The sequence below is a fragment of the Nipponia nippon genome, unplaced genomic scaffold, assembly GCF_047370975.1.
Source record: "Nipponia nippon isolate SJK-2023a ecotype South Korea unplaced genomic scaffold, ASM4737097v1 scaffold_5, whole genome shotgun sequence".
NCBI classification, from domain to species: domain Eukaryota; kingdom Metazoa; phylum Chordata; class Aves; order Pelecaniformes; family Threskiornithidae; genus Nipponia; species Nipponia nippon.
The window spans coordinates 17,559,941-17,587,820 of NW_028262369.1; the positions used below are offsets into that span (position 1 = coordinate 17,559,941).

The 27,880-nt window shown below is 54.8% G+C and overlaps 2 protein-coding genes across 2 annotated transcripts in view; one reads left to right on the plus strand and one right to left on the minus strand.

Moving 5' to 3' along the window:
- Positions 1 to 10,002, minus strand: part of PKD1 (polycystin 1, transient receptor potential channel interacting) — a 99,620-nt gene extending 89,618 nt beyond the window's left edge. The window contains exon 1 of the mRNA XM_087730756.1: positions 9,695 to 10,002. Within this exon, the coding sequence (XP_087586882.1) occupies positions 9,695 to 9,948 (254 nt within the window). The 5' untranslated portion in view covers positions 9,949 to 10,002. The remainder of the gene's footprint in view (positions 1 to 9,694) is intronic.
- A 14,844-nt stretch (positions 10,003 to 24,846) lies between these two features.
- The window catches only part of RAB26 (RAB26, member RAS oncogene family), a 33,842-nt gene continuing 30,808 nt past the window's right edge, over positions 24,847 to 27,880 (plus strand). The window contains exons 1-2 of the mRNA XM_087730807.1: positions 24,847 to 25,059; positions 27,711 to 27,821. Coding sequence (XP_087586933.1) covers positions 24,847 to 25,059; positions 27,711 to 27,821 — 324 coding nt within the window. The remainder of the gene's footprint in view (positions 25,060 to 27,710; positions 27,822 to 27,880) is intronic.

Here is a 27,880-nt window from a genome sequence, read left to right on the forward strand (position 1 = left end):
CCAAGGGTCTCAGAGTTCAGGGTCTGGCTCTTGAGCTGTTGAAGTTATTTTGTGTTGTATGGAACACAGAGTCAAGAACCAGTGATGCTCCTGGCACTCCCTGAAAAAAATGGGGTGTGTCTTCTCTCTAAATTAAAACTTGGGAATTGTGTTGTGTCAGTCTAGCAGAGCCTTGAGTACCACCCAGACAGCTTAAGCTTTGTTTCCATGGTGCGGTCCTAATATGAGCTATGCCCTATAACAGCTTTACTGCACAAAGGGGCAGCAGTTTTCTTTTTTTCTTTTTCTTAAGTAAAGCTACACTTACTGCTGGTGTGAACCCAATCTACCACATATATTCGTTACAGTGAATTTTCTTAACACAACTGGAAGACTAACACAGTCTAACCCTTGGCCTCTTCTAGCTTTTGTCTTACCACCTCAGTTTTGTCTACACTACATTTTTTAAGGCTTCTGATACAAACTTTGCACTGATCCATACAATCAGGGGTTGCATATCTAGGCAGAGTTCAGTTCATAAAGCCAGTGACTTCATGTTTTCCCTCTGTAGGAATAAAATAACGTTCCCACACTCTGATAGAAACCTTTGATCCGCACAGATTTAATTCATTACTTATGAATCTCTGGCCAGCGTCACTGTTCATTTCAGTGGCTCTCTACTTGCAGTCGCCTCCTGTGTCCAGGAGGACAGGGAACCTTTTTTTTACCATGTAATGAAGTAGCTGAGAAGGGATCCTGACTAATGGCTTCACCAACCAGTTGCTTATGTAACAGTCCTCTTCTAAAAAATCACCCAGGTAGCAATAATGAGCCGCCCTCTACAACTGCTTTACAGATGGTTGGTCAGGAGCCAAGATATTTTCCAATGGAAACTCTTCTCCCAGGGAATCACCCTGCATCATATTTCAGACGAGTGCTTTGTTTTGTTTTAGGAAATAGGAGAAGATTTCTTTTTAATTGTGCTATGCTTTGGTGCAAGGGCAGTTTCATGACACAAATCACTGAAGAGTCACTATATGGCCTGCTGGAATCATTTATGAGACCGGAATGGCAGCAGCTGTGCTAACACCTCAAAGGCAAGTGCCCATATTCCAAGCTTATGCTTTTGCAGGATCGCTTGGACCACCTGCAGGTCTCAGGTAAGAGCTGTCTCTTTGCCGTGTCTGCACTGTGCCCAAGCTATGAGATCCCAGAGATGGTACAGCAATACAAAATATTAAAGGTGCCAGCTGATTGCTCTTTCCATATCCAGACTCATTCTTTTGAAAACTCACTCTTTCCAGAAGGCTTTCCAACCCTTTTCATCTGGGGAGGGGTGAAACACGACCCTCCGCCGAGGGCCAGCTCCACACTCCAGGCAGCACACAATCCTGACCGCACAGGCTCAGGCAGAGCACAGACCCTTTCACAAGGTCTTCACAATGCTCCTGTGCAAGCATCTGTCTGCGGGTGACAAGGCAAGACACTGTCCCGAAAACCCTGTCCCGCTCCTCTTTCTGAGGAAGAAATGCAGCTTAAACAGAGGTGCCTGAGGGAGTGAAAAGCATAGTTAAGTGTAGGGAATGTGGCTGCAACGCTTTTCTTGGAGACTCTAGTCTGCATCTCATTGCCGTTTCCAACTGTTCCCTCAGCTCTCTAAGCCCCAGGAGAGGAAATGCAGCACACACACTCTGTGCTGGCAGCACGTGTCGCAGGATGGGGCCCATGATTATTATTCTTATCACCCCATGGACTGCCTGGCACTGGCTGAAGAGTGTGGCTCAGATGGTTCTCTCTGCTCACAGCCACGCAGCCTCTGCATGTGAAAGCCATTAAGCAATAGCACAGAAGCAACCCATGAGGCAAAACCCGTGAACATTCCCATACCAACAGCGCGCTGATCCCAGCTGCCAGCAAGACGCTGGGGTGCCGGCACTGGGCTGCATGCAGGTGCTGATGAGGAGCCATGTGCATCGCCTCGAAGTTAACGCTTGTCTGGCCAGCTCTCCCGACAGCTCCACAAACAGCACGCAGACACTGGAGAGCCCCGCAGGGCCTCCCCCTGCACGGGCCGGCCCCGTGTGACAGCACTGATGTCCTACTGTTGGAAATGTGGCATATGGGAGCATCGGCAGTGGAGAGAGGAACTGAAACATCTGGTTTTTCCGAGCCACACTTGGAAAGGCTAAGCTGTATTCCACCCCTAAAACACAACCAGCCCAGCTGTGAGGCAAGCAGATGAACAGAAAAGTATAAAAATAGCCACTTCTGTAGCACTCTTTCAAGCAACACAAGGTTGCCCTACAAAAGTAAATACACAAAAAGGAACAATCACAGGGTTTTTTTCAGCTATTAGAGGGACCCATGCGCTCCCATCACCACAACAAGGTAAAAGATGCATCCCCTCGAGTCACAGCTCTGTGTTCACAGCATTCCCACCACCCGCCAGCTGACCACCTTGGGTCCCTGCAGTGCAGCAAGAATCACACGCAGCTCCCACACACGGTCCCTAATGGGACTAGACACAGATGTGTCACCAACCTGACCTAAAACAAAATCTGCATGCTTCAGGCCGGACTCACTCCACCCCCTTCCCGAGGCGTGGCTTTGAGAGAAAAACTAACAACTTTGGCCAACACAACTCGTCTGGGCTCTCGCTTTCCCAGGCTTAGCTGTTCCTCGGGTTCCTCCCTCAGGAGGACTCAACCCACACCCTAGATCCTCTTTTTAGAGAGCCACTCCCACCTCTCCCCGACGATGAAGCATTTGCTGTGGCAGAACCTATTTAACCCATTCCCAGCAGGATCCGTGCCCCATGACAGAGCAGGGAAAGGTGTTTACAGAATCTCACACAAGCCCCCACGCCAGGGAGAGGAAGGAGAGGCTTCACTGTCTGTCTCAACCAAAGCTGCAAGGAAAACTGCTCTTTTGCTTCTGGATCTGCAGAAGTCCTCCTCCCTGCTAGAGGAGGCCAGTGCAGCACAGATCCTGCGGGAGCCAGGGCCGAGGTCCTGCCAGGGGATGTTGCAATGGAGTTGTGAAGAAGCCATTGCTGGGGATCTGCAAGTACCATTAGCCATGTCTGTCCAAGGAGGTGGGCACAGGCTCTAGCCAGGGCTACAAACTCCACCCTGGAAATCTCAGTTTCAAACCACTGATTAGACCTCATGACTTCATCACAGACATGCAAAATAGCATTGCACAGAGCCAAATGTGTTTCTTAATACAAGGAGCTGTCTGTACAGGCGGGCAGAATACAAGTTGCCCAGCTGTTGCTAGAAGAAAAAAGGACATGGTATGGAGTCCAGGTACAATTTCAAATGAATAGGAACAGGCTGGCTGAGTCCTGGCTTGGATCCAGAACTCATGTCACTACAGATCGTCCCGCAGGCTCGTCAAAGGCAAGAGCTGCTACCGACTGCGTCTGCTGCCAGAGTGAATACAGCCTTCTCCCGGTGATGCTCAGGAGAATATGCCAGCACGACTGCAGAAGGAAGAGAGAGTCCCATCGCCTCCCAACACCCTGCTGTTGGAGGGCAGCCCGTAGACCCCAGACTGGAAGTAAAGTAGGGCCACACGGTTAACACACATGCACCGCGACTGAAAAATGCTGTAGGAAAAATGCTGTAGGTGGGAGATTCATTACCACAAAGTGAATATCATCATTTCCTTCCATCAACTACTGCTACCAACCCAGCGTATCACACTATCTTAACACGGGTTGCTAATTCAATTAAAAATGACACTGGATTAAACAGAGTAACACAAGACCGTATGCCGCATCTGAAACTTTGTCTCCGATCTCAGCTTATTGAAGTTTTTACTAGGCCTGATGCCAGGAAGCCAAAGAGATGCACTCATTCCTAACCTGAGGGGAATTATTTTTACTGTTAGACTGGCAGAAACAGCTGACTGAAGAATATTACACTTTGTTTTGATTATCTCTGTTTAAATCCAGTGGCAGCACATCATCAAAATGGATGCAATCTTTTGAGGGAAAGGGAGGGGCTGGAAAGTGAGCACAGAATCCATTTACTGGTCGTGGTTCCTATAATATACCACAAATGCTACAGATGGTCAACTTGCACGTTGTTGATGCTCTTCCTGATGATAGTTATCCCTTAAAAAAATGGAAATGGCTGTAATCACATGGTTTTTGCTTTTTGTGCTCCTTGCAAAGCAAAAAACTAATGTTATATTTCAATTCGACATTTTTAGTTTTGGCAAACAGAGATGCCAACTTAGCTTTAGTGTCTAAGTAAACAAGAGTCCTTTGATATGAAAAACAAGCTAATTCTTTACTGCAAAGACAGGTTAATAAGTAAGGGCTGGGGAGGTCTGATTTGAAGCCCTCATCCTCCTGGAAGGCAGCAACCTTCGGCAGAGCATGTTCGTGCAGGTGGCAGAAGCTGCAAGGGGAGCGCGGTCAGTAGCTCTGCAGCCCGGCAGTCGCTGTAGCTTTCGAGCCTTTAAGCCCGATCTCAGCAAAGCCTGGAGAGAAAGGTGGGCTGATGTGGGGTAGCAGCCGTTCCTCCAAACAGCAGCAGTGCCATAAGTGCAGCCCACGAATGGAGCTGCCAACTTTCCACTGTGGAAGAGAAAGAAATTTTCTCTCTCAGCCTGACAGCAACTGCCTAAATCGTGCTGTTGGCTATGGAGGGACTAATTCACAAGTGCCATGTCCCCCCCACTCCCCCGTGCACTCTCCTCGCAATAAGAGCAAGCACCTCTGCCTGTGCAGCTCCCAGCCTGCTCCACCCTGGCACTGGAAAGCATGTTTTGGCTCGCGAGCTGTCCTTCACCCCCACTCACTTCTTTATTCACTTATTACAACTCAGAGAAGTGTTTGGGGACATATGGGGTAAATAAGAGACAAGATACAAAATCAAGCTGAACTGCAACGATCAATCAAAGGACAACAAAGCCTGAAGAAATGAAGAACGGATGACGCAGAAACACATTATGGAAACCACAGTGTGGAAACCACGGCATGATGAGAGATAAAACAAGGAAACCCATTAAACAGCAAACAGGGAGAGAAGCATTAACCAACTATATGAGTCTGTTTCACCCTACCTTCCAATTGAGTGTTTTTCTTTTTAAAACCCCTCTTCATGACAGCAGAATGAAAGCAGCTGGGCGAAATGCAAGAGAGACCTGGGGGGGGGGGCTTGCCATCAGGAGGAGAGCAGGATCGGGCCCACATTTTCACTCCAATAAGGAAAAGCCTCACGCAGAAAGACACCACCAGTAAACTTAAAAATTGCAGGAAATACAGAGAAAAATCAATGCAAACACTACCTGGTAAAAAATACACCAGATGTCAACAGAACCCCAAAAGATGAGGTGAGCAGAGACACAGTCTTCCTTTCTACTGATGTCTGACAAGGGTCAGGAGTGGGCATTTAGACAGCAGGTCTTCCCTCTGCCCAGCGGGGCTGTGAGATACTTAGCTACGGTTTCTCAATGTGTGGTTTTCTGTCACTACCAGGGTTTGGAGGTTTGGCTATACTGAACTGCAAATCGCAAAATCTTTAAATGCTGGGCTAGCATCAAAGAAGTGAGACACCTTGATGCTGCTAGGGATTAATCGCAACATTTGCCACGGAGCAGGAATGCCTTCGAACGCCATCTCTCTGGGGGATGCCTTTTCTTACCTAGCAGGACATTTTTGTTAGTACATTTTTAAACACCACCATAAAGAGCCAAAGCTTTAATTTTAAAAAGGGCAAGTTCCTCACTCATGGGAACAGCACTCAAATTTCTCTGAAGCTTTAAGAAGGAGCACAATGAACAACCCAGACCTTCTGCTCGTGCCATTGCTGTAACGGCATTATGGTGACACTTCACTAACACCAGAGATATGCTCTGATAGAATAATACAGAATTGCCTCCTTGTTTGGTGCTTAAACTATAGTTACAATTTGCTTATGTGATTGGTCCCTTCCATAGGCTGAATGAATCTCATTTGCAAAATATTCATCTAGCACCTCATTTGGGCCTTTTTCCCCATCCAAAATTTCTTACAAAAGAGAAACACAGCCTTGTTTTTGCTGGGGATACGGCTTCTTACTAGAACGACATTTCAGGCTGTTTAAGCTTTTTCTAGGAACAGAAGGAAAGCTATTTTGCCTTTGTGGACTGGACCCTACTGTACAGGCACACCACTGCTTGTGGTTTTACCTGAATTGGATTTTAGTTTTAATTGCAATTTTTTTTCCTCCAATAGCTTTTGAAGACACCTTGAGCCTTGAAAAGGCTTTTACTGCATCATGTAACAATAACAAAATCTACCGATCGTTGCCAACTCTTGAAATTTAAAATATCACACACTGTACGTTCCTGAATCATAAAATCTGTTTATTTTAAGAAGGTTTGCTTAGGTGAAGTCACTGGCTAGGCAGTGTAACCCCAGGGCTCACTGCCAAATCCACAAAAAACCCCCGCTGGGTTTTAGATGAAAGTTATAACCCCCAAATCTGCAAAGCTTCTGCTTCTGCAGGAGTGTGGTGATAGCAGAGGTCCCCTGATATTTTCACCTTCTCCTTCTTACCCATCCACAAATAGTATTCCACATTAATGAAGGAAAAATAAGGGAGTCTCAACTCTAGTCTTATAAATCGAGACTCTAATCTCCACTTCAAAAGTACCACGATACTGAAGATATGTCAGAAATAGTCAATATTTGCAAGGGCAAGTCAGAAAATCTTTATGAGGTTTATTTCCAGTTGAGGAATGAAAGCAGTGATAGCAGCTCATGAAACAGCTAAGTCTCAAAGTAAATGCGAACAAAATCCGGCAGCCCTGCAAGCAGAGCACTTCAAAAGAGATCAGATCAGATCATTTCTCAGATGGAGAAACTCAGAAGTGCAAATGCTGCCACTTGAAGCGTGTTGCTCTTGAAGTACAGTTTTTTTAAGTTGCGCACTGCAGATTATTTGGAAAAACAGATTTTGCTCTTGATTCCAGCCAGACTTTGCGTTACACTTCAAGAACCCGACTCTGGCGATGGGAAGGGGCCAATATTCCCTTTTGGTCTGCCTGGAGACTGCTTCCAGCTAGGTATGTAGCGTCTGCAAGCAGCAGAGCTTATTTCCTTAGTGATTCTTTGGATGTGGCATTTCTTCTGTACTCCTAGTAACAGTGCTGCTGAAGTTGGCATGTATTTCTTCAAAGTTGCTACGTCTATAATGTCGGATACGAGAGGAATTCATTTCCTAGGCCTTACTTCTACAGCTAGAGGTACGGTATCGCATTTGCTGAGTGCAACTGCTAGCACACACGCCTGCCGCAGAATCAGGCAGCTTCGGCGCTGGTTATTTTCTGAACTCGGCCTTCTTAAAGGCTGTTTTTGTTTCAGACTAATAAAAAAAAAAAGTTTGGTCGAGATATTAAAAAAATGCTTTCCTCTAATGAGAGAATAGACAGCAAATCATTAAAAGCATTATTTACTTTATCTGTCAGTGTTCAATAAAGGGAACATGAAATGAATAGACAAAACCGCTTGCATAACATCACTGTGTCATGAACCAGAGTCCCCTCATCCCGGCAGAAATGAATCTGTAAATCTTTCCTGGTTATAATGACAACGTAAGTACACGTGCCTTCTTTCCCATCATCAGGAGGTCAAACAGGGCAGTAAACCTCTCCCCAAAGGAAATCCATGTGCCACTGCAGACTGCTTCAGCACATCTTATACCAGTCATCAGAGTATTACCAGCACACACTTTTTCAGCTGAGTCGTGACTGTACACATAAGATGATCTGCTGGCTGACAAAGACAACTCTACAGTCTGAATTCCAAACACAATCATCCCTTAGCGGAGCAAAGCCCTTCTCCTTACCGCACGGCTCTCAACAGTGCTGTAAACAAACATTTCTCCATCGAAATCAGAGGAAGATGTCAGTAACACTATCCTGCCGTTTCAGTCCATTTGCTTTAGTAGATTTCCCCTTCCCACATTCCAGGCACTTTGTTTTGTTGACCTGCAAGAGCTTTATGTCCAATTTCAATTTGTCATTGCATAATAGGATCTAATCCAAAACGTTCTGGGAGCTTTTACAACTCAACACCTCTGAACAACAATAATATAAACAGTCTCAAACACTTACTACCGAAATTAATAATCCTAGAAACACACTGTAATAACCCCAAATCCTTAAAAAGCCAAATGAGGGACTTATCATCACAGTCTTCAGAAGGCTGCTCTACAAGTGACCAGCGAAGCGCTGGCACGTTCCACCTCTATCACAAACAGCATATTCAGTCTCCAGAGCTGTAGATCCCCGTGTCCAACAGACAACAGATAACGCAGCGTCAGAAACCCCGTAATAAAAATCAGTCTTTCCCAGTTAGGGACTTTCTGCGACAAACAATGGCTAGTTTGTTTGGAAAAGTCTAAACGTATCCTGTAAGAAAACAGTTGGAAAACACCTTGTCAGCTGGATTGAGAGACGTGCACATTTTCCTGCAGTCTAGATACATCTTGCCGATCTACAATTTAATGTTTACTGTGATACTTCGCAACTTCTGCACTCTCTCTTAATCTATATTGACAGTAAGAAGTGGAAACTTAGTTAAAAATATCCGAATAGAAAAGCAGACCCTTAACTTATTGAAATACCAGTAGAAATTAGTTCATGTGAGATTTTTCTACTGTGCCGGGCCCCACGTCATCTCTCCTACACGCATCACTCAATGCTTTTGTCTCCTCAAGAACAGAAAAGTTGCTCCCTAAGGAAAACAAGTCCAGGTTCAAAAGTAAATTTTAAAAACCCACTTTTCCCCTAGGTGTGCTTTTTGCATCATACAGTAACTTTATTTTAAAGTGACTGGACATACAGACCGTTCTAATGCCCCTCCAAGTCACAGACCTTTCTGACTGATTTTCCCAAAACAACAAAATGAGCAGCTGGACACAAACACAACTGTCATCCATCCCATCCTCGCACTTTCATGGAGAAATTTTTTATTTGAACTTGTTAATTGAGTCTTTGGGATTTGCTGTTAACAGAACAGTGCTTAAACCACATCCAACTGCTCGTTTCCCGACACGGTTCTCTTCCTGCGATTTCCCCCAGAACCTCAGAAATGAAACTCCCGGCACAAAACCTCCTGCCCTCCGGCGCAGCAGTCCCCAGCTCTCTTGGGGTGCTCACGGGGAGCCTCACCCCTGGCTTTGCCCAGCACAGCTGCCGGGCTGTCTCTGCTCTCACCCACCGCCGTATCCAGCGTGCCCCACGGCTTGCCAACTCTGGCCAGGACGCGAGCAGCGTTACGCGATGACCCGCTGCGGCCCGAATCCTGAACACGCTTCTCCAGGTGCGCAGCCGGGCGCATCCCCGCGCCCGTGACTTCTAGTGGCCACCGGCCCAGCCGCGCTAGCCCTACCGCAGCCGAAGCCAGCGAGCCCGAGCCGCGCTGCCAGGCCGGGCCCGCACACTTCGCCCCCCGAAGCTCGTTTCCCTGGCGCGTCCCTCGGCCGCTCCTGCCCGCGCCCGACCCCGCGGGCTCGCGGCAAACTTCCCGCGATGTCGCCGTGTTTCTCCCTGCTGTCACGCGTCCCATCTCCACCACAACGACGCTCAAGGAAACACTGGAGGTCAAATCAAACTGCCGGGCAGCCCGGCCGCTCGGCGCTCGCCCGCAGCGGAGCCGCCGGCCCGGCCCGCCCCGGCCCCGCCGCCCCGGCCCGCCGCGCCCCGCGGTACTCACAGCGCCGTGGCGGCGGGAGGGATGCCGGTCCCCGGGCGCTCCATCCCGCGGGCAGAGCAGTTGACGAGGCAGGCGGGGCCGGCGCAGGTACAGTCGGCGGCGCAGGGCTGGCAGGCGGGGGCCGGGGGCGCCCGGGCCGCCGCCAGCCCCCCGCACAGCAGGGAGCAGAGCAGGCACCAGCCCGAGAGGGGCAGCCGCGCCGCGGGGACGCCATGTTTGCGCTGTGATCCAGTGTCTCCATTTCCAAAAGGCATCTCTCCCTACGGGCATGGCATGGCCCCGGCCCGCCGCTCCCCCGGCCGGCCGGCCGGGCCCGGCCGCGCCCCGCCCCGCTCCGCCGCGCCGCTCCGCTCCGCGCCCCCCTCCGCGCCGCCCGCCTCAGCGCCCGCCCGCCATGGCGGCCTCCCCCGCAGGGCTGGCGGTGCGCGCTGCTCGGCGGCGGCGCCCGGCCCGGCCCGGCCCGGCCCGCTGGGCTCCCGCTCGCCGCGCTGACAGCCCCGGCCCGGCGCCGCTCGGCTTCTGCGCTCCGCCCGGGCCGCGGCCGCCGCCTCCCCGCTCCGCCTCCCGCCCGGCGGAAACCCGGCGCCGCTCCAGCCTCCGCCGCCCGCCCGCCCGGGCCGCCCCCGCCGCCCCCGCCGCACGGCCGCCCCCCGGCCGGCCCCGGCCGGCGGCGAGGGCCGGGGCGAGGGGAGCGCTCCGCTGCCGGGCGCGGCGGCCACCGCGGGGCTCCCGGGCCGGGCCCGGGGCACGCCGCCCCCGGCCCCTGCTCGGCAAGGGGAGCAGGGGGATCCCGGGAGAAGGGGGATCCCGGGGGGCAGGGGGATCCCGGGGGGCAGGGGGATCTCGGGAGAAGGGGGATCCCGGGAGCAGGGGGATCCCGGGGGGCAGGGGGATCCCTGGAGCAGGGGGATCCTGGGAGCAGGGGGATCCCGAGGGGCAGGGGCATTCCTGGGGAGCAAGGGAATCCAGGGGAGCAGGGGCCATCCCGGGGGACACGGGCATCCCAGGTAGCAGGGGTTATCCTGGTGGGGGCATCTCAGAAACCGGGCAGGGCAGACAACACAGCATGGAGTTCTGCTGGATAGAAGTATTGGTTGTCTCAAAATTACAGGGGAGGGCTTTCCCTCCTTTGCACACAGGGGTGATGGGCAGAGGGGAGCACAAGCACTCGTCCGCACCCTCCCTGAAGGCTTTTGGTGCTCCATTCCCGCGGCTGGTGCCCATTCCTGAGGCCACCGCAAGCCCACTGAATCCCGTAAGACTTGCAGGATACGGTGTGTGTTACATGCATACAGCACAGTAGGTAATTCAGATATCTTGGAGAGAGACGAAGAACAAGGCAGGTACTTTTCAGTGCAGTTTTTTAATGCTAACCGTAGTAGCAAAGTCACCAGGTTTCAATGCCACTTGCACCCTGCACTGGCCCAGGCCATTGGCCATGGTTCAGACCAGGACAGACCTGGTGAGGTCAATCCTGTCATTGTATGATTGCTCCTCAGGGATCCAGTGGCTCCTCAGGGATCTGAACTGGTTCTAGTTTAAAGTGACTGGAGAATATGGCTAAAATAAAGTCTCTATGCAACCAAAGGAAGCACAATTCTGTCCTTATAGAGGGCATCTCTCCAAAACCAAACCCAGCCCCGTTTGAAAGTGGAGAAGACGGTGTGATAGCTGTTAATTTTACAGGGATCCTAATTTGTTCGTGTTTAATATGTGCCGTGTTATTGCGTGATGGTATGTACAGAACATGGCCCCAGCCATCAGCTGAGGGGAGGATACAAGGAAGCTCAAATAAAACATGGAAGAAGTTCTTGCTTTTGAACCACTCGTCTTGTTTCATGCCAGATCACTCACTCTGCACACCAGAGCCAGTGGTTCCTGTCCAGCTGAGCAGGGATTTCTCACCATAAACACCACAAACGCATATATAGTGTGTGGTAGTTTGTGCGAGAGGTGAAAGCCCGGCCCTAGACAGCAAGCTGCTGGAGGCTGGCTGACCCAGGGAAAGAGGGAGGAGATTTGGGGGGAAGCAGCGGACCAGTGCGCCATGCCCAAAGCTTCCCTGCAGCGAGCGGCCTGGGAAGGGACATTTGAGAGGCATGGGCTCAACGACAGAGTGGTAAATCCTGCACGTCCTCCAGGGAGAGGTGCTGTTTTGCTCAGTGAGCGCTAATATCTGAAGTGCCAACCAAAGGCACTTTCTCCTTCTGAGATTTGCTGATCTGGACAAAACTTTCAGAGGGTTTTTGCTAAACGGAAACAAGAGCATCTTGCTCTTCATTTATGCAATTCCATTAATTCTTGCACCCATTCACGCCCTTTAAGATATTCGTATGTAACATTTAAGTTCGGTGCAGCACATCACTCCAGCTCAGCCTTGGCATCAAGCATGCAAGTGTCCACGGGAATCCCTGGGACTGCCCGCATGCAAAACTGAAGCCGTGGTCTGTTCAATCATGGCTGTTGCAGCAATTACTCTCTTTACAAAAACCTCTGGAAGTGCTGTCTGGCAAGCATCTCTGTGAGATGGGCTGCTGCCTCCTCCGTACAGGTGAGTCACCCACCTGCAAAGAGGTTGCACCCCTCGAACAGACAGCTGCCCCGATGCCAGGGTGAGGGGCATTTTGTACTTGTTGGAAGCAGCTTGCACAGCCAAGCAGCGCTACCTTCCATCCAGAGCTCCCATTGCCCCTTGGGGCTGCACCTCTCGCCTCTGCCGGCTTTTGCCGCTCCGGCGTGCGTTCCCCAGCGTTCCCCAGCACTCCAACGGCGAGCATGCTGGGGAGCTGCTGTCCTGACACTCTACAGCAGGCATTGTGTCAGTGGGGCTCTGTCAACTGGCGGGCTCAGGAAATCTGCCTGGCAGCTTTCAAGGGAGAAACCACAACAAAACGGGGTGGGGGAGAGACATGCTAGCTGTCCACAAGCATCCAAAGAGTGCAAGCAGCAGGGAGCCAGAACAATTGTTCGGGGTGGTACCAGACAAGCGACGGGAGCCTCAGAGCCTACTACCCCTGCTGTTCCTCTTCTGAGAATAGACCTGGGGGAGAGGAGGGCCGTGGGGGCATGTTTGCCTCTCTCGGTGGCTGGCTGTGCCTAAACCTTGTCTCTCTGTCGGTGCAAAACGCCCTCGCTGGAGTCCTCCCGCGTGCAGACGCCTGCGTACGCACACTCGCTTTGGGGACAGGTCATGGGTTTTCACCACGCGCCGTGTGATGGCTCCTGTGGTCCTGCAAGCCCCAGCTCCTGCAAGCAGGCAAAACACGGGCATCTTTCTTTTGCCTGAGAGAAAATAGCTGATCATTGCTGAGCTCCCTCCACCTTGGGCACACTGTAACCTTCGAATGCTCAGGAAAGAGGAGGACAATTAGCCAAGGCTGACAGTTTGGTTTTGAATCACACAGGATTTTTTAAGCCACTTGTGATTTCGGGCACATAGGATTCTCTAGGGAACAAGGGACTGACCTGCTAGCACAGGGTGTACATCCACTGTGGGTTATGAAGCCTGCGTTACACCTCCAGAGCTACTCACCGCCTCCCTCCTCTAGCAGGGGTGCTTGATCCTGGGCGGTCCCGATCCAACAACGTCTGTAGGCACCTGAGTGCGTTTAGGTACGTGTATTGTCCTGCTGAATCCAAAGGAGTGATACCGGTTTATATCAGCTGAGGCTCTGGCTTTCCTTATCCAAATCCTGTACAAACCTTAAATAAGAAGCCTGACAGCATCCGATTTCACTCCTTGGCATGGTACTTAATGTATGTGAGAATTTACTTTCTGAAAACATTTTGTGCCTTTTGGACTTGAAATCTGCTTGAAAGACACATTGCCTTTTGCATGATGTATTGTGCTCAAAATAGTTCAGCGGTTACTACTTCCTCATGTGACTACGATGTATTTATTTCCGCTCCCTCAATTGTAAATTGCTTTCTGGGTTTTTTTCCCTTTCTTCTGTACTGATGCCCATATTTTTTCAGATAACAGCAAGGAGAAAATATCCTGTGTATGGATTGTAATCAGCAGATTAGATCACTAATGTAATCCAGCAGATGTAATGAAGTTAAGGGCTCTTCCCCAAAAGTTAGGGCTGCCAAGCTGTAATGAGGGCAACGCACAAGGAAATGATTGAGTGAGTGGGAAAGGAGACAGCAAATCTCGATACAGCTGCAAGAGAATAATTTGTTCACATCGAATCACAATTTTTGATCTTGGGGGAAGGTCTTGTCGCTGGGTCGGGACGGGTTTTAAAACGCTAACTGCAGAAAATGATGGAAGTGGAAAATGTACTCTGGGGCTGGGAGGCTGTTGCTCACTGTGAGGCTGGGAATGGCTTGTGGGGAAGGGATTCTTCTGGTTCCTCCTACTGGCAAGCAAACGGAGAGTTTCTCAACACTGTTTACTTGAAGTAGAATTAAACCCCCAACTAAGAGGGTGTTAATTCTCCCTGTCCCACCAGTCCTGCAGGCTGAACGCACCCAGAACATCATCAGCAGCAGATACACTGTGGTCAGCAAAACGTGACAGAGCTGTGGCCGGCCGGGAATGTCGCTGCTGCCTCTGGGCCCCTCCGGCCAGATCCCAAAAGCGCTGCAGATGTCTTCAGCGGCACCCGGCCAGCCCCGAAACCCCACTGTGCATGGCCAGACCCTGCGGCAACCCTTCTCCAGCACTATATTTCTATACGTTAAAGCTCTGTTTTGCTCACGCTTGCAGTGCCCCTGTGCAGAAGGCCATGAGCAGCTGGTACAGAGTGGGCTGGGCTCCCCGCTGCTGTGTGCTGCAGCCAGCATGCTCTGCAAAAATCCTCTGCATGGGCCCCGCAGGGGCTTCACATAAGATGCGATGGCAGCCACTTTTAAAGCATGTGCTGGGAGCAAGTATCTTCATTGCATTGCCCTCCCACACTGCTGCTTTTTCTCTTGCCCAGGAATCCTCTGTCACATTTACGCACGGGGCAGTGGGTTGGCAGGAACGGTGGGACACCTCGTCGCCCAGGCGGGTCCATGGCCCACGGAGGGGAAGCTCTGTGCAGGCGGAGGTTGGTTTGGAGCCGGGATAGCTGGGCCAGGACAGGGACCCTTCCACTTCCAGCAGCACGTGTCTGATGTACCTTGTGTGTGGTTTGAAGAAGGTGGGAAAAAGTACCCCTCTTGAACTTTCTGCCCCCTTACCATGAGCTTTGGTCCCTTTGGAGGGCAGCTGTATTCACGTATGGCCATAGTGCTTGGTTTGCTATTCTTTCCCTGCTTAGAAAGCACTCCTGCCTGATGGAAGGAGCATGGCTTGCCCTCAGCAGGTGTCCGGGGAGGAAAAAACTGTCCTGGGTGCTTTTGCACGGGATACGGGTACCCCAGAGGAGGTGCAGGTCTGTTTCTCCTGGGAGGAAAGGGCTGTTTCCATCCCTGCAGGCTGTTGCTCGCTGGCTACACTTTGCATGCCCCTCGCTCTGCAGAGGGACCGCGCTTGCATGATGTTATGGCCCGTCCTGCAAAGGGGGTACCTGGAGAGTGACCCCCCCACAAGAGCCATCTCCTTCCACCCCGGCCTGGCTCCTGCTTCGCCTCCCGGTAGGAGCGTTCCCCAGCTGTAATCCATGACCCAGGCGCCCCGTCAGATCCATAACCCCCATCACCCCCCGCCGCAGCGGCAGGACGGCACCGGGAGCACAGACCGGCCCCGTTCGAGGGGGGGTGGGGAGGGGGCTGCCCCCGCCCCGGGGAGAGGGATCCGGCGGGACGCGGGCGGGCTCAGCCCCTCACCGCGGCCTCCCGGCGCTGCGGTGCCGGTTCGCGGGCCCCGGGCGCCCTCTAGCACCGCCTCCCCGCACTCCTCCGGGATAAAAACCGGGGAAAAAGGCTTAAGCGGCTCCACAAGCAAACGTGACGTAAAATGGGACGCAAAGGGAGCCCCCCAGGTGCAGCGCGCCCCGGGCAGCCCGGCTGTCCCTGCCGCCGGTGACGGACACCGCCGTGGGGTGAGGATGATCCCAGCTCCTGCCCTCGGCCTTGGGCGTGAGTGCACACACTGAGAGCGGCACAAAATCCATGCGGTCAGTGTCACCTATGTGTGATGGACCGATTGCTGTGCAGGGTAAGTATCTCAGCTCGACCATAAAGAGCAAAACCATCTCACACCGTGTCCCGAGCAGATTTAAGCTGTGCGGGATGAATTAAGCAGCAATCTGCCCACCAAACGACTCCCAGCTGCAGGTCTGCAGTCACTGGGCACATGGATGCTGTGGACAAGGCAAGGAGGCATCGGCTCCACACAGCTGTCCCGGCAGCGTGGGGTGCCCACAGCCGGGTGGGCTGGATGCCGCCACCCGGCTTCTCCCCAGGTGGCTGGAAGAGGGACCCCCCCCAACCCCTGTGCTCGGGGTCGGTCCTCTCCAGTGGGGCACATGGTTGTCTTTTAGTGCTGGGTTTTCAACTGCTTGGGGCTGAGGTGAGTCAGCAGCGCCGGCACAAGCCCCCGTTGGGCTTTTTCTGGATTATTTTTGTGGACGGTTTCAGCTCAGGAAGTGAATTTATTCACACTGATCGTTTTCATCCGTTTGACGTAGTGTGAATGCAAAACAGAGCCAAGCGGTTTTAGTGACAACACTTTCTGCTCAGTAACTAATTGGTGACGATTCCGCTTTTCTTTACCAAACACTCTTTCAAAGCAAACAAAACTTCATGATTTCTCTCTCAATATTTTTCAACGTTCAGGGCTTTCGGGGGTCCTTGGCTGAGGGAGGGACAGGCTGAACTTGCAGACTCTTGGTTTCTGGTTGTGGGTGCTCTCTGCCTGTTCCCACTTGGCTCTCCCCCACATCAGCTCCCCAGGGAGCCCTGTGCACACTGGAGGGGTTTATAGCCACTCAGGATTTTCCTATATGCAGGTCCCTGCCCGCCAGCAAAGGCAAGGTCAGAGGGGTTGCTTTGACTGGAGATAGGATGGATGGAGAAGGGGTTTGTCCTCTGGCATTTGTTAATCAGAAGCTTCCCGGGGAGCGTGCTTGGTGCTGCGAGGCCCAGCCAAGACCTGGCCATGTGCCGGCAGCGCTTGGAGGACACCGCGTGCCCTGCATGCCCAGCTGTAGCACACGCCACTGTTTGGGGAGGATGTGAGCTTTGGGGCAGGGGCCAGGTGGTGGGGCCAGCATGGCAGGGGGCTTTCAGCCACAGGGCTAGCCTTATGTCACCTTTGGCCACCATGTACCAAGTCCCCTCAAGAGCTGATGCTGCTGAAATCCCCTCTGCCGGCTGCAGACGCATCCGTGCTGGCAGCAGGGACAAACCAGCCCCAGTTTCTTATTTCTTGTGTTCCTGGAAAAGTCTAAAGCACAGGGAGGTAATAACCAATTCAGCTGGGAAGATGCTGGTGAGCGCTGGCTGCAGGAGCCAGGAGGAGGGCTGCGCTGTGCGGTGGGTGCCCCGTGGGGGTCCGGCCTCGCTGCATGGCGGCTGACTGTGGGACGGGGCAGCGGGCAGCGAGGGGGCAGCGGCACTCATCCGGCCGCAGCACGGTCCCCCGAATTGCTGCTGCTCTGGGCCCGTTGCTATAGCAATGCTGATGTCATAGCGTTGTCAGGAGGCATTGCAGTGCTGGAGTTGGCATCTTTCATTGAGGCGAGTTGAAGCCATCCTGGGTTTTAGCTGGGTAAAAAGTCAGGGGGCAGCCAGAGCTGCTCATTTCCCCACCGTGGAGGCTTCAGGAAGCCGTCTCCCCTCTCCCTCACCTTTTGCACCCACCCTTGTAGCATCACCCTGCCCTGCACAAGGGGAAGGCTCCCAGCCTGCTGCAGAGAGCCCAGCAGAAGCATTGCCTGGTACCAAGCTCGGGGTGTGATGGTCCCATTTCCACCGCAGATGCCATCGATGAGAGGAGGTGAAGGCTGAGGCTTCTCCTCCCCTCTGCAAAGGGGCCCCTGCGACCATGCACACTGAGAAAGTGGGGTGCAGCAAATGTGCCGATGCAGCTGAAGGCGGAGGGCATCCAGTGAGAGGTACAGAGGCAGAAATGTGCGTTCAAAACGTTTAGGACAGGCTGAGTTTAAGGCTCCTTCCAACCCCTCCAGCCTGGCAAAGCCCAGGGTACCAGCACCCCAGCGGGGGGAAAGGGTGTTCCCCAAAACGCTGGGCAGGAGCAGGGCCAGTGACACAACGAATCTGCTTCTGAGAAGCCAGCTTGAAAAAGTTACCAGCAGTTTTTTGGCTTTGAATTGGCTATAGCTGATTTCATGTGGCTGTGCCTCTCTCCCTGCCTTACCCAGGCAGAGTGGATCGCTCCCACATGTGCTCAGCTGGATGGATATGATCAGTCCCTCTGATCGCAGAAGGACAACTAATGCAAATCAAATTATTTGCAGACAAAAAGTTTGCAGGGCTGGGACAACCCTTAGCTTCACTGGGGAAGAAGATGTTACCAGCAATAAAGAAGAAACACTTTTAAATAGACCGGGAAATTGTAAAATCACAGAAAAGGGAAGACAAGAGGAGGCTGCCTGAGCGGATCTATCGAAGCTGATTGCATTTCAGAGCTCAGGGTGCCTGGAAACGTCAGGCTCTGGACTGGCCATGCTGCTCACACATTGTCACCTTGAAGAAAAAAGTAATTGCCCAAACTGACTAGAGTTTTGTTAAGAGGAAATGTTCAGCCTTTCTTGGAAAACGTTGACAAACACCATTAAACCTCTAAGCTGCATCTTCATCCTCCAGATTATTAATTACCTGGAGTGGTGCCACTTGCTAACAGCTCAGACCAGGGAACATTGTTGCAGGTGTGTCAGAGGACAAGCAGAAAGACAGAAGCTATTGATCCTTAGGCTGATGCCTGCTGCTGCCCATGTCTAATCAGCGATCTGCCACCAGTTTGCTGTGATGAATAGCTGAACAAGCCATGGGCACGGATCTGCATCTCCCCTGGCAAGCAGGGGCCCAGCTCTTCATCTGCCAGCTCTGCAACAGCCACAAACGGGGCCCTGCTGCTCCCCAGCGTCCACGGCTTTCTCAGGAGGTGGATTTGCTTTTCCCTTCAAGGGACCTGCCCATGGAGCTGGACTCCTGTCCGGCAAGGGGCCAGCATGCGCTGCCGCAGGGGAAGGTGCAGGCAAGCCCAGCACAGGCAGCGATGCAATGCCTCACTCTGGTGGGAGCTTCTTCCCAGCCTGGCTCTGCACATTTCCATGCTCGCTCATTACCGCTGCTTATTATTTTACAGGGCCCCAGAGTGCTGCATGCATCCCAGCGCTGGGGCTGGCCCAGGTGGCTCTCTAGCTATGCAGTGCCTAACTTGCTGTTTCCAAAGAAGAGGGTCTTCAGAGGGTTTATCTGCTCAAGCTCCTTGGGCTCTGCTGCGGTGACTCTGCAGGCAGTGCCATGGAAGCAGCCAGGCTCGGGGCCACCAGCCAGGCTCGTGCTCCCAGACGTGGTCTGACTGGTGTGAGCCTATCTGGGATGGAAACGGCTGAGTGCGCACGAATAATGGACGCACCCTGTGACATTTATACACTTGCTTTTGAAACCATAACCATACTCTAACCCTTCCCAATCGCAGGATGTGTCTGTATATGGCTACAAAATATCTTGGATGTTTTTAAGCTGAGATGTTATATTTCTAAAATATTTGATGCTATTGAGTCATGTCTGAAATAGCCTGAAAATAGCCAAATAGCCTGAAAATATCTCATATTCGGGAGGCTGAGCGTTTGTTGCTTGGCCCTCCCTCTATCTCAGTAGGACACATTTCAAAGGCCCTTTGAACGTTCAACTCTTCATCACATTTGAAAGCTCTCGTGGGTGACTGCTGGAGCTGGGGACTTTCCTGTGCTCGGTCCTCCACTGGCTGAAACCTTGGCTCATTTCAGTCTTGGCACAAGGAAAATTAATTTCCTGGCCTCAGCCCAGTGCAGGCTCACTAGGATCTGGCACGAGCACCCTTTTGTGCGCAGGAGGGGATGGCAGGGGACTGGGGCAGTGCCACGGTTCCCTGGGGATGCCCGTGAGGACATGCCAGGGCCGGAGGAGGTGCCAGGCAGGGCCCGCGTCCCGGCACGCTGCTGGCAGGGACGTGGGATGCTGACCTGCAGGGAGCAAAACCATTCAGGGGAAAGGGGGGCCCCTGGGTTGGCTGGGGTTTGGTTTATTTTACAGTCAATGCCAGCAGCCGCGCTGTGCCCTGCTTGGCCCTGGCTATTGCTGCCACCTTGCAGGGCCGTGCTATGCTGTGGGTAATCCTGGGGTGCCAGCCCTGGAGCAGGGCAGAGGGGGAAGCCGTACCCCACATCTCATTTGCCAGCTTGAGCCCAGGACAGCCAGCCAGCTACACTGAAGGGCTCTTGCTCTGCTCCAGAGGAGGGGACTGAGCTACCTCAGCTGCAAGGCTCTGGAGCAGGGGAAGGGACTCAACCTGCAGGGCTGCACTTGGGGCAGAGACCCTGTCCTGTCCTCCTGCCACCCATGGAAATGATGTCTTGGCAGTGGTTTGGGTGGTGCTTTTGTTGCTGGCGTGGTTCCTCCTCTTGAACAGGGGTTGCAGAGTGCTGGGAAAGATGTTTTCTTTGCTTGACTTTGACTTTTGGAGAGGGAAAATGGGCTAATGGGGGCAGTTCGGTAGGCGAAGGAGTGCTCAGGCTTTGCCCCTGGGCTGCACATGGTGAGACAGGGCCTGCACTGAGATAACAGTATCTAACCAGCTCCATGGCTTACAAACCCCCTCGGGGAGCCGTCTGCTGCTATTACCATAAATTGCTCCAAAAGCAGCAACTTGTGCAATGCATTAACGTGTCAGCTTGGTTGCAGGGCTGGTTTGCAGCGCACCAGAGCTGCCCTGTGCAGTGGTGGGCTGCATCCTCCCGACCCCCAATCTTCCCGGGGTCCCACTGGCGTTGAAGGAAGCACAGAGCCCTCCGGCACCGCTGGGTGAGCCAGACCTGCTGGGCGAGACCGCTGGTAAGAGCCCCACGGCACAGCGCATTCAACAGGGCTTGCCTTGCAAATAAATTATGGATTTGAATGCCAAGAAACAAAGACTTAGTAACAGGCTGGGCTCTCCAAACCTCCTGGGTGCTTTGCAGAGAAAACGACTGCGATGAAAGGCTGGAGGGAGCTGCAGGTGGAAGCTGCCCTTCAGGAGGGATCAGAGAAGCTGAGGAGCCTGAGATGGAAACAGAAGGACTGGGCATAGGAGAGACCAAAAATGAAATAACCAGACAAAGGAAGGAGGATTGCAATGTAACACTTGACTTGGCAATATAAGAAAGGAAAGAGACAAAAGCAGTCTCCCAGCAAAACGCTGGAATTTAACTTTCACAGCTGCAAAAGGAAAACAATCGCTTCCCACACAAAAATAACTGATGGGCTGCGTTGATGAGAAGATGTCCTAGGAATTTCAATTAAAAGCCAGTGACACTGACAAAAGCAACGAGATTGAAGTGTTCAAAGGTAAGTGAGTGATGGGGAGGGAAGAACAATAACTGGTGAGGGAGGGAACAGTGCCTGCTCAGCACTGCGTGGGCTGGGCCCTTCCCAAGGCGGCAGAGAGAAAGCCCTCGCTCGCTGAGCATGGCAGGGTGCTGGGATCCATCTCCCGCCCGCGTCCCGCACCCGGTGCACGCTCCCTTCGCCTCCCTGCGCCCCCGCACACCCCCGCGCCTCCTGCACGGACTCTGCTCTGCAGGTCGATGCTCGCTGAAGCAGGGCTGGCCCCTCTGTCCGACATCTTCGGTGGATGTCTGATGTCTGCTTGTGTGCAACATGAAACCGAGCTCTCGGTATTTTGCCCAGGTGATGTGTCAGCCCCATCTGTGTGGTGTCACCTTTGTCCCCGGCTGCCCTCCCATGCCTCCCATCCAGGAGGTGACCACTGCCTTCAGGCCCTTTCTCCACAACATCTCTAGGATTTTGGAGTCGGAACCATGTGTGCCCTTGGCAAATGGCCTGTAGCAGAACAGAGTGGGAAGAGCTGGCAGGTTTACATGCAATTAGGAGAAAAGTCCCCTGAACCTTGGCTAGTGGCACTGCAATAGGTGACAGCAGAGGCAAGCTGAGCCGTGTTACCAGCAGCACATGGAAAGAGCCTGCACCACTTTTCTCACAGCCACCAGGCAAAGAAGATGAATATCTTCCAAGTCAGCGCAGCCGACATCATCTCTGTTGGGAATAGCTCATTCTTGCAGCCTGCCTGCTGAAGAGACAACTCCGCTCCCTCTGAGCTGGCGATGAGAGCTGGGAGCAGGAGGGCAGCAGGCTCGGCACACTCCTGGGCTGCCGGGAGAGGCACTGCCAGAGCCTGGCCAGGACAAGGCGTGTGTCCCTGCCTGGGGGACGGAGCAGCGAGGAACAGCTGAGGCCGGAGGAGCGCGGGGGCAGCCGCGGCACGAGCCAGCGATGGAGCAACATGGACCAGCGGGAGGAAGGAGGGCCGGCCTCGCACCAAAATAGCTCACTTGGCTCCGAGCATGGCATGCAACTTCTGGCACACAGAGAACCCTGCAAATCTCAGTGTCAAAGGAAACAGCTAGATTTAAAATCCCGAAGCACAGTGTTTGTGCAGAGCAGCTGGCCAGAGCCCGGTGCTCAGCCCTGGGCAGGCTCTTTGTGTCTCCAGCCCTGCGCGGAGCTCTGTCCCCAGGCGGGGATGGCCGAGCCAAGGGCAGGTGCTGTCCCCCGCGGGCCCCAGGCTGCTGCTCGGCTGTTGGCACAGGCAGAAGTGGCTGGCACTAGCTGCCTCTTGGTGCTTGCATTGACAGTCCCCCATCCGCTGCAATACAACAGATCTCTTGGGTTGACAGCCCTGATGGGGACAAGCTGATTTTCTGCCCTTAAAAACAAATCTACTTATATGTAGATGTATCAGAGTACAGATAGCCACTGTCATGGCTGGCCCCGCTCCGAGCCCTGCCAGATACTGCAGTCCTGCTTCCCCAAGGCACACTGTATCTTCAGGCGTCTGTTGTTCCATTAATCTATTTTTAGTAAATATATCCCCCTTAGTTCAGCTGCAGTTATCTGATTAGTTCCTCTAACTATACGAGGAGCAACATCTCCAGGCGTGACTGCGATTTCTGAGCAGACTGTGTCTCTGCACGCACGTTTTCTAAAAGAAAGAAACTTGCTGAAGATGCTTCTCCCTGCGGCGCTCGTGGACGCAGTGCTTTGAGCGCTGGCGCTGCACGAGGCTGAGTTTCGGGGGCTGGGGGCAGTGGGGATCAGCACTGCTGCAGGCGCTGGAGCACGCGACCTTTGATAAAGGCAGAATTAACCAGGCACGCTTCCCTGCTGCTGCCTGTGATAAGGGGCCATCCTCCTCCGGCGTTGCCCTGATGCGGTGGCGATAAGCAGCTGGCTTTGTTTGCTCCTGAACACGAGGCTGTTGACGGAGATTTCCATCATCATCATCATCGACTGTGGCTGAGAGAGTGCGTCAGCACTCACAGCCTGCGGGGAGGTGCACCCCGAAGGCGCGGGGTGCCAGGGCTGCGTACCCCCTTCCTCCAGGCAGGCAGCACCTGGGAAAAGCTCCACCACAGCCTTGTTGCTGCACAGGGACTAGTTAAAAACCCTACAGACCCACAGATGGCTCCGGCATCACACTTCGCTCCGAGGCCTCGGCCTCTATTGACTGCAGCTGTCCCGGAAAATCAGATTATAGCGCAAAACCCTGGCATCGAGTCTGCTCTGACGAGTCAGGTCTTCCATCTCCCAGCTAGATTGTCAGGATGAAGAGAGTGTGATGGGGAGCGGGGCGATAAGCCTCCACCGTGACAGCTTTTCTCTGGCCTCAGCTGCGTTGGAGGAGTGCTGCGAATCCAGAGTTCCTCGGCGTTCCCTGGGGCCTGCAATGGCTGTGGCCGTGCCCGACACTTGGGATAGGAGAAGGCGGGTCTCGCCCAGGAACTACACACAGGAGCTCCTGACCTGGGTCATCTTCCTTGTCCGTGGCAAAAGCCACCAGAGCTCTGTTGCCCACTCCTCCTCTCACCGGAGTGCTTTAAGATGGTTGAACAGCGATTAACTATAGATGTAAATGCCTCCGGGGCAGCAAAGGGAAAAGCTCGTCCCCTCAGAGCAACACCTCAGCGTCACTGTGGCAGACACCCGAGCTCCAGCGCTGGCACCTCAGCATCACCACGGCTGGCACCCGAGCTCCGGTGCTGGCCCCGGGTTTGCCGGGCTGCCTGAGCCCCGCCGTGTCGGCCATCACCTCCCCTCCCTCTTGTGCGAACGCTGTTACTTATTTACATCTTCATTGTGTGCCTGCCTGGCTTCTCACCAGAGCAATTCATTTTCCACTCCTGCTTGGATGTGACTGTTCAAACCTCCTTTTCCAGTCAGGATGAGGCCGCACCACTGGAAATATGTCACACAGCGAAAGACACTTATTTCAGTCGAGAGAGTCACAGGCGCCTCAGGTGACACTTCATTTGCAGTCAGAAAGAAAGATGCCAAGTGTTGCTTGCTGAAACCAGTTGCTGAGACAGACTGGGGATAAGGCGGGTTCCCGTCAGAAAAACTGGAGCCTGCCGCCCTGGCAGCCTGCGCTCCCTCCACCCCCCAGGCTCTGCCCTCAGCCCCAGCTTCTCGCAGGGATGCTGCCCGCAGCAGATGGGCCCTGTCTGCCTCGAGTGACCCCCCCCACCCGTGCCACTGTGGCAAACCCGGAGCAGGGGTGGGTCCCAGCTGCCGGGGGCCGGAGCCCAAACCTGGCTGGGGAGCTGCACCCGCACCCCGCCGTGCACCCTCCCTCCCGCCCGCCGCCGCTCGCTGCGGGGCTGGGGCACACGAGTGGCTCAGGGGGCGGCGGGCACGGCGTGGGGCACCCCACGCCGCTTCCCGGGCTGCGAACACCCCCGTGGGGGCCTGCGAGCACCCTCCCGCGGGGGCTGCGGCCCCGCTCCCCGTGCCCGCGCAGGGCCCCCCCCCCGCCGCCTCCCCGTTACGGCGGGTGCAGCGCGGTGCCGCGCGCGGGCCGGGGCGGAGCGAAGGGGCGCGGAGCGGAGCGGTCCGGCCCCCGCCACCGCCCCCGCGGCGCTGCCATTGGCGGCGGGGCCGGGCCGGGCCGGGCCGGGGGAGGTGGCGGCGGCGGCGGCGGCGGCGGCGGCGGCCGCGGCCGGCAGAGCCCGCGCCCCCCCAGCGCCCGGCGCCGCCGCGGCCCCGGCCTCGGCCCCGGCATGTCGCGGAAGAAGGCGGCTCGCAGCAAGGGCGGCGGCGCCGCGCCCTCCGCCGCGCTGCCCCCCGCCGCCCAGGGGCCCGGCCGCGCCGGGGCCACCGCCACCGCCCCGCGGGGCTCCGCGCCCGCCCCCGAGCTGCCCCGCAACGGCGGCGCGGCGACCGGGCGGCCGTCGCTGAGCAGCAGCGGCGAGTTCTACGATCTCGCCTTCAAGGTGCGGGGGCCGGGGGATGCGGGGAGCGGGGCGCAGGCGGGAGACCCGGTGCAGGGTGCTGGGGTGTCGGTGCGGGGGTCCGTTGGGTGCGGGGCTGGGCGCAGCCTCCCCGCAGCAGCCGGAGAAGTTCCCGGGGGCCAGGACCGGGCGGGCATCCCTCCCTCCCTCCCAGCCCCGGCCTCCCGCCCCTCCTCTGCTGCTGCCGCCCGGTTCGGGGCTGTGGCGGCGGGTCGGCCCCGGCCCGGCTCCCGGAGCGGCGGCGGCCGGGCTCGGCGGGGGGCTGCGCCTGCAGAGCCCTCGGCAGCAGGGCTGCTTCTGCGGAACTTTTGCAAGTGATGACAAAAGGCTTACTGCTCAGATGAGTTATTGTAACCTTTTAGTTCCTCTTTAACAACATAAAAAATGCGGTTGTAAAGCGGGGTGACAGTATTCCTTGAGTCGCATCGAATGTGCTCTGGCTGCTGTTGAAATGTCTCCAGCTTGCGCCTTCTTTTAAGGGCTCAGATGGCTTCTTCTCGACGCTTCAGATTCTGGCGAGCGAGTCACAGATCAAACGTATTTGCACACACACCCACCCCCCCTTCCATCATACGACCCGATCTTAGAGCTCGCTTAGCGATTTTGGCTGAGGCTGCAATTCAGCACGACCCATCTGACTGCATTTCTAACACAGATCTTCGTAACCGAGCACAGAGGATTAAGCTTTGAGAAGACGGTGCTTGCTATGGCAAGCCCAGCCTTGGCACGCTGTGTCAGAGAGCTCGGTGCCTGTGGCAGTCGGCGTGGCCATCGTGTTGTTAAGGTTTGGGACGTAGTGAGGGGTGTTCAAGAAGTGAATTTGGTCGCTTTGGCAGGCGGTTGGTCCTGACACAGCTGCAGTAACGATTCAACAGCTTCCCTAAAATGGAGCCACCTCCGTGTTCACACTGGTCCTCAGCTCCTGGAGCTTGCCTCTCCCTGCCTGGGCTGGGGATTGCCCCCATGGCACAGGGATGAGCCAAATGAGGTCTCAGATAAGCCCAAATATGCCAGGTAGCCAAAACCTCTGCTGGCATCTGGCTGGTTTTGAACCGTGGCAGAGAGAAATTGCTTAATATTCAGTAAAAACCTGGTTTATTAAACTTTCTCTTTCCCTTACCCCTCTCTTGAGGCTCCTGAGCTCTGCGAGAGGCAGTGGCCAAACATGAGTCCCGGGCATGGGGCCGGATCCTGATCACTGAGCCCTTGGCGTGAGCCTGGCCCTGGGTGCTGCTGCGTGCCCCGGCTGAGGTTTTGGCCGTGCTGGGCGGGGAGAAGCTGCCTGTAAGGGTCGCCCTGCTCCAGAACAGAGATCTGGGAAGTTTAAAAAGATCAATATTACTATTTTGTACTAAAAATGACTTTTTTTTCCCCCCTTCCCTTGGCTTTGCACAGATACATCCGTGGGCTCGCTGGCTCCCCTGTTGTGCCAGAGCTCGGTGCGCAGCTGTGCGTGGTGCTCCTGTGGGAGACCTGGTGTGGGGCTGGATTCCGGCCACCCGCTCCGCTCCCCAGTGGTGCCCCCCTGCCCCGAAACAAGTTACAGCTGTGGCCGGGGCTGCTGCCGCCTCTCGGGAGGCTGAGCCACAGAGTGGTGGTGGCGGCGGTGGCGGCGTTTGCTGCTTCTGATGGCTCCTGTGTGGGTTCGGTGTGACCCAGGGCAGCGCCTTCTTAAAACCATTTACATTTGGTCACAGGCTAATAGCTTGCAGAAGGCTAATGGCAGCACTTTTGGGATAGAGGGAACCCTGCCATGTCAGTCTGAAGCCATGCAAATCAGTGCGGGTACAGAAGCCACTAATGCTGCTTGGCTGCGTGGTCTGGGATTTCTCGACGGCGGGAAGCTGTCGTTCTGCCAAGGGGAGTGGGGTCGGCAGCCCTGGCGGGCAGGAGGGCTCTGGGGGGCTTGTGGTTCGAAAGCACAGGCTTTGGGGATCTGCGTTTGGGAGCAGTTTCAGCTCTGCTGTGATTTCTTTACATCAGGGTGGGTGCCTGCCCCGTCTGCACCCGGGGCTGCTGCTGGGTGGGGAAACTGAGGCAGGCAGCACCGGGAGCTGCTCCCTCAGCACCTGCTGAGGACTGAGAGGGTGGCCATGAGGCTGTGCGGGTCCCACTGAAGGAGTTTGCTCACAGAGGGCAGAGTGCACCCCTGGAGTTGGCACTCATGGTTGGGGGCCCCCCTGAAGTCTCCCCGTGGGCAGTGCCACCCTCCCAGAAAGCCCCGTGCATGGCAGGGTGCAGCGTGTTTCGTGGGTGCTCTGGGGACAGCATGGGCCCTGCAGCTGTCGGGTCACCTAGACAGCAACACTTGGCTTTCAAGGGGCGTTTGTGCCCCCACAAGGGATCTGGTTTAAGTACTGGTCGGGGGAAGGTGTCTCGAGTTTGGCCAGTGCTCAGGTACACATGTGGTGCAGGGTGAGGAATAATCTGACTGTGTATCCCCCCCCCTTCTCTCCCCCACCCTCGCCTGGGTCTGAGGACATCGCCCTTGGATGTGCTTTTCTCCTCTCAAGAATACAGGATCCGCTGCCTGCTCCCAGGATGGGGCTTTTGGGATGGAGATGGGTAATGGCTACGGTGGGGCTTCTGTCCTGAAACCTGGTGTCTAACGCCCCCCTCTCCCTCCCTTGCAGGTGATGCTGGTGGGCGACTCGGGGGTCGGCAAAACCTGCTTGCTGGTGCGGTTCAAAGACGGCGCTTTCCTCGCCGGCAGCTTCATTTCCACGGTTGGAATCGACTTCAGGGTAAGTGCCTGGGGGGCTCCTCTGTCCCCGGTGGAGGTCCTCAGCTCCTGCCTGCTTGG